Source organism: Lactuca serriola, chromosome 8 (assembly GCF_051521515.1).
Source record: "Lactuca serriola cultivar US96UC23 chromosome 8, Lser_US96UC23_V15, whole genome shotgun sequence".
In the NCBI taxonomy this organism is placed as follows: domain Eukaryota; kingdom Viridiplantae; phylum Streptophyta; class Magnoliopsida; order Asterales; family Asteraceae; genus Lactuca; species Lactuca serriola.
In genome coordinates, this window is record NC_136415.1 from 17,875,148 (window position 1) to 17,886,289 (window position 11,142).

Here is an 11,142-nt window from a genome sequence, read left to right on the forward strand (position 1 = left end):
TATATATATATAGTTTCTATGGAAAACAAAAAACCCTAAAAAAATCTTAAAGATCATAAAAATGCATAAATAAAATACTTAGAGATTACAAAACATTTTTATGAAAAATCGCAATTTTTACTACAAATTTGTGGAATTTTTTTTTTGAAAAAAAGAATAATTTTTCTTAATAAAAATTGATTTTTTTTTCAGCGATTTTTTTATAAAAAATTTTGAAAAAAAGTCTTGTGATCTCTAAGTATATTTTTTTTTATGTATTTTTATCATTTTTAAGGTTTTTTTGTTTTCCAAATAATCGTTCTCTCTCTCTCTCTCTCTCTCTCTCTCTCTCTATATATATATATATATATATATATATATATATATATATATATATATATATATATATATATATATATATAGAAAAGTTCAATAGAGAATCATTATTAATAAAGGAACCAATCCAAAATGTCAGAATTTAAAGCGATCAACGACAAAAGGAAGAGTTGTAAACTTTTATAATAGACGCACATGTACCTGATTATAACAAAACCTACTTTCTTTTTTCATTTAAATATTTTTTAGGCCAAGTTTTTTATCGAAAAAAAAAAAACCGAATATACCATTGTTCACGATTTTTCGTCCCATTTCCATAGAGATCAATGATGATGTATAAAAAACAAACTTTTTTTTTTCGAAAAAACCCACTTAATTTTCTTAGTTTTTTCATTATTTAAATTTATTTTTATAAAAAAAATAATTATACGAAAAATATTAATTTTTTGTACTATATTAATAAACATCAACACCGATTAAAAAAAACTTCGAACAATGTAGATTCACATTGTGAATCTAAACTGTAAATATTTCAATTTTTAACATATACAATATGAAAAATCTCGAAGAGTTCAGATTCACATTGGCCGTGGATCGTTATGATTTCTGATGCTCACGATTAGTTCATTGGTTAATTGTGGTTCTCTATTGAACCTCAATATATATATATATATATATATATATATATATATATATATATATATATATATATATATATATATATATATATATATATATATATTAGTTTATAACCCGCGGGAACCACGGTTATAAAATTAATCAAACTTTTATAGTAAAAACTAAAAATTATTAATAAGTTATTTTAAATAAATTATTAATTTAAGATATATTTTTTATTAATTATGTGAAATTATAATCATTGATTCAAATAAATATATAAAATTAATTTTTAATATATATTAGATATTTTTTATTTGTGAATTAATGAAAACAATAATTTAAAATTTAAAATTTAAAATAGAATCACATTAATGAGGAGGTCTAATAAATTTAAAATGGAAAACTAATAGATTAACAAGTGGCAACACATTAATTAAAATGTCTAATATGATGACAATGGCAAAATAGCTACTCTTTTATATATATATATATATATATATATATATATATATATATATATATATATATATATATATATATTAAAAAACCCTGATTTTTTCGTTATTTTTGGTTAAGGCATTAAAGATTTTGGCTATTAGTGGAAATAAAGTAACGGACGGATGGAGGTTTAATACAATATAAGTTTGACTTTGACTAGAGTAGACTGTCTCTTAGCAAAACCCTTTACATTTTTTGTAAAACATGTTAAATGTTATGATGTCATGTCGGTCTTGTTTTCTACGAGAGTATTGATCCCTATCCTCACCGTCAGCCAGCCCCTACAATCTCCTCCTTATTAAAGCACACAGCCTTCAACACCAGTCCATACTCACAACTTCATCTCTTTTGCTTTTATCTACCATTCTAATTATTCACACATTAACATGATCAACTATCCAAGCGATTGGCCCGAACCGGTTGTCCGGGTCCAATCCTTGTCAGAAACCGGAGACACTGTCATCCCAGACCGTTATATCAAACCGCCACTTGAACGTCCGTCTCCGTCGTTTAACAGTACAGGATCATCAGACAACTTAAACATCCCTTTGATCGATCTTCATCTTTCTGGACCCGTTAACCGCGACCACCCTACAATCCAAAAGACCACCATGGATGAAATCTCTTTAGCATGTCGTGAGTGGGGATTTTTTCAGGTGGTAAATCATGGGATTCGTCCTGAACTGGTTGACGGTGTTCGTGAAATATGGAGGGAATTCTTTCATCAACCCATGGAAATGAAGCAAGATTATGCAAACGCACCCACAACTTACGAAGGGTATGGTAGCAGATTAGGGATGCAAAAGGGTGCAATTCTTGATTGGAGTGATTACTTTTTCCTTCACTATCTTCCTTCAAATCTTAAAGATCATAACAAGTGGCCTTCACAACCACCTTTTCTAAGGTATTCCTTTATTTGAACACGTGTCTAATTAGTATTTACATATATAGATTATTATATTATAGTTGCTTTCACATCTTTTATTGTATATGTAGGGACATGGTGGAGGAATATTCAAAGGAGATTGTGAGGCTCGGTAATATTTTGCTGAAGGTGTTCTCGATAAACCTTGGGTTAGAAGAAGATTATCTGCAAAAGGCATTTGGTGATGGCGACATAGGAGCATGTTTGAGAGTGAACTTCTACCCGAAATGCCCACAACCCGACTTGACCCTAGGATTATCCTCACATTCGGACCCAGGTGGTATGACTTTCTTACTTCCCGATGAGAATGTTACCGGGCTCCAAGTTCGAAAAGGTGGTGAATGGATCACAGTAAAACCGGCCCGACATGCAATAGTTGTTAACATCGGAGATCAAATCCAGGTATTATATACCTTCTACTTCTATACTTTATGAGTGGTTTGGTATGAATAAAATATAATCATGTAAAAAATATAAAACGTACACAAAGATAATATATATATATATATATATATATATATATATATATATATATATATATATATATATATATAGGAATGAGTTCTATGGAAAACAAATAAGTAGGACAACATCTACCGGAACCAATAATCAAATGACACGTGTCCATTTCTTTCTTCACAAGTAATGTATTGTGGAAGTTATTGTGTAAGTGATGTGTTGTCATGTTTTCAATGGTTTAAATGTATGTTGCCCTAATCATTTATTTTCCATATAACTCTTCCATATATATATATATATATATATATATATATATATATATATATATATATATATATATATATATATATATATAGAGAGAGAGAGAGAGAGAGAGAGAGAGAGAGAGGAAAACAGAATAGAACTCTTTATTGTTTTTCTTAATGGTAAGCAAGTTCAATTAAAAACTTGAAGAAAAGAAAAAAGAAACAAATATAATATGGAATTTAATTTAATTATTATTTACACTATGTAATAATATTTAATGTCAAATCTCCCCATTAAAGGTGTAGCAACCTTACTTTAATGCATTTTAAACTAGTTGCTTAAGTTTTGATACCAGCTAGCTGTTTCGTGGGGTATTTTGGCCCAAGTTTTTTGTCTGGTTAACAAGTTGATTTGTATTAGGTTAATTTTTGTTGTAAAAAATTTATAATTCTTTTTAATAAATAAAGGTTTTTTAATAAATGAAGGTTTTTTTTGCCACATGTCAATCTTTCATGTGGTATTTTTGAAATAAATATTATCTACTTATTAAATTTTGGTTTGTTTCAATTTTTAAAATTAAAGTCATATACTTATATATATGTAAAGTATTAAATATCATATATATGATATTAAATTGCAATCAATATGTTTCTTTTTTATTTTAAAACTATACATTAAAAAATATTTTCTATTTACACTTTAATATTTAATCTTTTTAAAATCAACACGTGTATTACACGGGTTTCACACCTAGTCCTTCTTAATAAATGAATTTTTTTGTCACTTGTCTTCTTCTCCTTTATTTGGACATATGTCATTTTCAATAATTTTTGCATTTTCTCTTTTCCATTTGTCATTTTATTGTATTTTTCATTTTATTAAATTAAAATTTCATATTTAATATGTAAGGTAATATATATGTAAGGTATTTATTAAAAATGGTTTATATATATATATATATATATATATATATATATATATATATATAATGTATTTAATACATTAAAGTCTCGTTAATTTTAATTATTCAAAAAAATTCTCATTTTTCTTATAAATTATAACTTTTCAAATTATCAAAATTTCATATTTAATTTTTTTAAATAAACTCATGTAATACATGAGTCTCACCCATAGTATTAATAATATTCAATTTTATGAATACTTTGTCAAAATAATAATGAAAAATTTAAGTTTATATTACATATTTAGCTATCGTACCCTATATCTAACGTATTTTAAAGTTCTTGATAGAATTTAAGTAATGAATACTTTGCATATTTAACCTAATTTTTACTTGATATGTTTGTGAAATAATTTATATACAAAAACCAGATTTGGTATATATTGATATATAAAAATATTGATATATAAGAATAGTGTCGTAGTCGTATTATTAAATGTGTTTTGAACAAAATAAAAAACAATTTTTTGAGATATGGTAAGAGTTGGGCAAAATAAAGATGTAAGTGGACACGTACTTTAATTGGAAAAAGAGAATCTGTCGTTATTTATTATTTAATTAATATATTTGGTAAATAATAAAAAATAAATAAAAAATAAATAAAAACAGGTTTTTGACATGAGTATTTGGTGCGGGTATGTCAAAATTCTCATGCAGGGTCATTATCAATCTCTCCATAGCCACTAAGACTCAAGTGAGTGGTATAGAGTTTGGCCTTATTTTTTTTTTTTTTGACACATAGTCATCTTTTATGCGGTTTTATGTGCGGTTTGGCCAATTGATTTAACTATATATATATATATATATATATATATATATATATATATATATATATATATATATATATATATATATATATATATATATATATATATAGAGAGAGAGAGAGAGAGAGAGAGAGAGAGAGAGAGAGAGAGAGAGAGATTAGATAACAAATTTGTTTTTTGTATTTAGGTAAGAAGCTTTTACGATATATATATTATTTTGGAAAACAAACAATTGAATCATTAAATGAATAAAAAATAATATTATTTATGAAAAAAAATTCTTGGAAAAACATTTCAATGAATAATAATGCATTTTTACGATGATTTAGACATTTAGTTGATACTCACTAAATTGTTATAAAAATGATTTTTTTTTTCAATTTACTTAAAAATAAATCATAAAAATGTTTTTTTATGATTTTTTTTAATCATCTTACTTTTAAATAATCTAATAATTCATTTCATTTGTTTGTTAAAAAACTAAGTATATAAATTCTTTTAGGACTTTTTCAAAGATTTTCATTGATTTAATGTCAAATTTTATAGTATTAGTATTTGTTCACTAGGGATCGGTTTTTTAGGACAATAATTGATTAATTTCCATGATAATGTATGAACAAAATAGAATGTTGATCTTTAAAATCTTGTGGGTGTAATCACATTTTTTAAATTATATATAAGTTTATTTTTAATTTTATGTTTTTTCATTCACAAATTATTTGTTTTAGAACGGTTAATATAATGGAACTTGAATCATTAGCTTTTGAGTATGATATATTTCTACTACACTTGATATTGTTAGGCTATTTCTCACATTGAGAATTATAAAGCATTTGGTTTCACCAATTAAGTACTCATGATTTAAATAATATGATTACAACCGTAAGATTTTTAATCATAATTACTCATAAATTCTAACGGAGCAAAAATAAGGAAATAATATCTGAATATTATAGGAACACAAATTTTGTGAGAAAGTCAAAACGGAAAAATCAATTTTAATATATATATATATATATATATATATATATATATATATATATATATATATATATATATATATATATATATATATCATTTTTAAAGCACAAAAAATAATAAACGTTTTTGTTGGGTTTTTTTTGTATAAATTAAAGCACTAATCTTTAAATTATAAATGTTAGAAAGAAAAAAATTCAAAGAAATTTTTTATTTTGGTAAATAGTAGATCGAATGTGTATGTATACGTGTAAAAAATAATGAACTTTAATATTTTTGTTTTTTTTTTTTAAATAATGCTTGAAAAAAATCAACATGTAGGCATATAATAAAAAAATATAATATTTGAAAATAAATAAATTGTGTAGTTGTATATCGATATATATCATTTTTAAAACATAAAACTCATAAGCTTTGACATTTTTTTTAAAAAAAACTAAAACCCTAAAAGTAAATTAAAAAAAAATAAAATCATTCATGCATATAGACCGTGTAAAAAGACAATATTTTCAAAGATTTTTTTTGAATTGCTATTTAGACCACTTTTTACAAAAAAAACATTTTATTTATAATTCTTGTTTTCTATATTTTTTTTAAATGAGTACTAAAAGGTTTTTTTTTTTAAATAATAATAATAATAATAATAATTCATGCATGGATATTTTCCTTTTTTCCTTCATTTTTTAGGTGTCTATGTTTTTTAATTGAGGTAAGAATCTAAATCGATATTTATTATTTTTTATAATATAAAGTATAAAAAATGATATAAATATATTTGTAATTTTTGATAGGAAAGTAATAAATTTGTATATGCATATTTTTTTAACGAACCAACATAATGAATAATTAGATGAATAAAAAAATAAGATGATTCATAAGAAAAAAAATCTCAAAAACATAATAATTTATTTTTCAATAAATTAAGCAAAAATTCATTTTTATTACAATTTTAATAAATAACAACGAAATCGTTGCAAAATGAATCATTGATATGTTTTTTCATGAATTTTTTTATGAATCTTGTTATTTTTTTATTCGTCTAATGATTCATTTTCTTGGTTCACCATAAAATTTGTACTTAAAACTTCTTACCTTCCTATCGAAAATTTCATTCTTACCGGATCTCTCTCTTTTTTTTTCTCTCTCTCTCTCTCTCTCTCTCTTCTCTCTCTCTCTCTCTCTCTCTATATATATATATATATATATATATATATATATATATATATATATATATATATATATATATATATATATATATATATATATATATATAGAATGGTAAGCCAATGTGAACATAAAAAGCAATCAAAAGCATTGTTATCAATAATTACATATTTTCCCCTATTAAATATAGGATTAAGAGTAAAGAAAGTTAATGGTTCCAAGAATGTGAACAAATAAAATAATGTGGCACTTATTCGTTTGGATTAGTATTCTATTTATTTTAAATTTTAAATTACTTATTGGTGGAATATTTTAAGAACTTACATAAGAGTATTATCTGTCATCAGAACATGCAAGTATTGTAATTATATAACTTCATTTTCATAATATATAAGTTGAATTACATACTTTTCAGGATAATTATATCTTTTTTACTGAACATTTTACGTATTCAATTAATAATCAAATTGTTTTTCTATGAGTTCGTGATGAATAAATTTTTAAAATTAGTTTAACATATGAAATGAAAAAAAAAAGTTGTCCGAATTATAGAAAGTATGCATTATGTGTAACTGTAAAGCGTAATTAAATTTATGTATAATTGTATATATAATTTTGTAGATTTTAACCAATGCGATATACAAAAGCGTGGAGCACAGGGTGATAGTAAACCCGGATAAAGAAAGAGTTTCGTTAGCCTACTTCTTCAATCCAAAGTGTGATGTACGTATTGCACCTGCATCAGAGCTCGTTACGTTGACGACACCTGCCCTTTACCAATCAATGACTTATGATGAATATAGACATTTTATCCGAACTAAAGGCCTACAAGGAAAATCCCAAGTCGAGTCTTTAAAAATTTCAAAATGAGTCATTTTTTTTGTTTAACGAATCTTGTTCTTATGACTTTTTACTTTTTTTCATGATAAAAGGATGTGTCCATACAGATTTGGGGCTATACACAAAAGAAGAAAACAAGGCTAAAATTATGTACAAGAGGATGGTCTTTTTGTTTTTTGGTTTTTTTTTAATGGAGCCCTTATTATAAATTTATTCGTAGATCGTTTTTTAATGATTTATTTATTTTCTCACTTCCAAATGGATGTCTTCTAGGTACAACATAATATTATTTTAAATTTATAAAACAATGTCAATTAAAAACACAAGTAAAGGAAACAAAAACATCTAGTCGTTAACTTGTGATATTGAATCATTTTAAGAGCACGATAAGGATTTTCTAGATTCTAGCAACAATAGTTTCAAAACTTGTGATGTTAAGGTTTCAAGTTACCTACTAAAAATTAGAAAGAAAACATATAAATCGACTTTTTATCAGAAAACTTAACTTCAAAAAGCGAAGACAATAACAAAATCTTACAATTTACACGAATCAAATTAACATGAATTGGAAATGAGATTAACACGAATTAGATGAATACAAATCACAAATCAGAGTGATGTTGTCTGAAATTAAATTAACACAAATACATGATTGACTTTTAAAAGAAGTGTAAAATCAAATTATCATAATCGATGTATTAAGAAAGATTGAAATCAAAACCAGAAAACATGAATTGACATCGGAATTCAAAAGGTTGCATGAAAAAAAATCATAATTGATTTATTATGAATCTATTTTTTGTTACCATTGAAAGAAGCATAATTGATTCATGAAGTTTTTCAATCGTTAATAAAAAAACCCAATATGATGATTATTCCAAAAGAATTACAACCCCCTTAATATTATTCACTATTCTTCGCTGATTTTGTTTTGGCTTAAGTTTCTTTCATTTTTCCATTTGGCCGCTATCATGGGCGGAGCTTTATTAGGGAGAGAGGGGCTGTCCTAATTTTTTGGTTACAAGTAGTCCTTATATTTTAATTTATGTCTAAAAATATAATATTAAAATATATAAAAATGGGCCCCACCTATTATTGATATGACCGTGGCAGAAGTCGGCCATCGATTTGGTGCACTTCAGGAAGAAGGCTTTAGAGCTTAGGCACTCGTTTTTGACTATTTTGATTATTATTAAAATAAGGTTTTCTATATGATTGGTCCATTTAGGTTTATGGGCTAAGCTAGTTGGGTTTAAAGAAGCAAAATTAATTATGGGTCGATGTGTATCAATTTAATTATACACTACATAAGTACACAACTCATTGTTAATTTTTCTTTTTGGAATCAACAATAGTTTACTAAGCATAGCACAACCTAGCACGGAGCTAGATTGCAAAAAAGACAAGGAACATTACAAAATATTAAAAGGAGAACAACATTAACTACCTTTATTATAATTTCCAAATTTGCCCATAAATTTTATCAATCCAAAAGATGGTCTAAAGTCTCCAAAACTCCATTATAAAGGGTATAAGGTGAAAAAGCAACATTCACACCTCTATAACAAAGGGTTGAGGTGATGTCATCCATGCAAGCTTTTCAACAATCACTAAAACTTGTAAGTGGACTATATTCACCCAGACAATGTTATTAATAAGAGGTGTTAATAAAGGAACTATCAATAAGATTTCAAAGGATGTCAACTCTATAGGAACCATCATGAGAATAATTAAATTTCCAAACATCACTGCTAGAAGAAAAATTAAAGGAGCCGACTCTCAACAATAATCGACCTAACTCCGAGATCTCGATAGAGGTGTAAGGCCTTTTTTCTACACTCAAATAAAGCATTTGTTTGAGATTTTATCATCAATAAGGGCATATTTGCATTTTTCCAGTGCAAAAAGGGTAGGAAACCGAACAGAAAAACTTCATGGTCAAGCCAACCATCTGACCAGAATAAAATTTCTTCTCTTGAACATACAGAGCACGGAAAAATTCTATCGGAAGCAATACCAATGTTGTCAAGCTCCGCTTTCACCTTAATGATGTTGCTCCAAGTGTCCAATAACGATTTCAATGTTAAGTGTTTCATTGATTTCCTGGATAAGTTATGAATGTTAAATATAACGTGTTTCCATAGGGATTTTTTTTTTTTTGTTTTGAGCCTTCATATCCACTTGATCAAGAGAGTAAAGTTGATAGCCCTTAGCAAGCCCACACCAAGAGCTTCATTGATTTTTGAAGTGAGAACCTTAGACCAAGAGACCTAATGAATTTTATTTTTCTCCTCACATTCACCCCATAGGAATCACCTTCATATTTTTTCAAGTGACTCAATTACTCCAATCGGGGATTTAAAGATTGAGAAATAACGAAGTGGAAGGCTATCGAGAATCGCCTTTACAAGAGTGAGACGACCCTCGAAAGACAATTTTTTTGATTTCTAAGTGGATAATTTAGGTTGAAAGCGATCAATAATAGGTTTCCAATTCTTTTTAAGGCTCGTATTATCCCCCACTAGAACCCCTAAAAAGTTGAAGGGGAAAGAAGCCATATCACAACCAAGGACCCTATCACAACTAGCTAGATCACAATCATGAACACCTATTATTGATCACTTTCAAATGAAAATGTATTAAATTCAATACTAGTTAATTCAAATGGATTAGAAAAGAAATGCTTATGGGAATTTAATTAGTAATAAAATGTTAGCACACGCCCTTCTACTCTAATAAATGAAAATGACTTTGCCACATGTCCTTCTCTCATAAGATTAGCCACATGTCATTTTGTCATAATTTGAAATATATTTATTTTTCACTTGTTATTATTTTAATTTTCATTTTCAATATATCACTAATTACTTTCCATAAATTAAACCTACCATAATGACTATCAAATTTTAAATTTTAAATTTTAAATTTCAAATTCAATTCCAAATAAATTTACAGTTTAAACCTTTATGTTTAATATTTTGTTATAATTAACCCGTTTAGTTCACACTAAACACATAATTTTAATTAATTTATTCTTTGCATGTTTTTTTCTAATGATTTTCACTTATTTCATTTTCAAATTCAAATAAAATTTCTATTTAATCGTTCGTACTTAACATTTTGTTTTAATCAACCCGTATATTATACGGGTCTCACAACTAGTTATTAACATAAAAGGACACTTCACTAGATTACGAGACTATTAACATTGTGAAGCTAATAACTTATTGCTATATACATTAAAAGGGTCTTTGTTATATAAGTTAAAAGGGTTCGACCGTTTCTATTATTATGAATTAAATGGATTATCATTAATAGTCAATGGATATTGATCCTTGAAGAATGAAAGAACTTTTAAACAAAAATGA

General features: G+C 25.9%; 1 protein-coding gene across 1 annotated transcript; it reads left to right on the forward strand.

Annotated features, from left to right (window-relative positions):
- Positions 1 to 1,665: 1,665 nt before the first annotated feature.
- LOC145069694 (jasmonate-induced oxygenase 1-like) lies at positions 1,666 to 7,987 on the forward strand. The gene is made up of 3 exons (XM_079016642.1): positions 1,666 to 2,338; positions 2,431 to 2,761; positions 7,556 to 7,987. Exons 1-3 carry the CDS (start codon positions 1,821 to 1,823, stop codon positions 7,802 to 7,804), a joined length of 1,098 nt encoding a protein of 365 aa, XP_078872768.1. The 5' UTR covers positions 1,666 to 1,820; the 3' UTR covers positions 7,805 to 7,987.
- Positions 7,988 to 11,142: the final 3,155 nt, after the last annotated feature.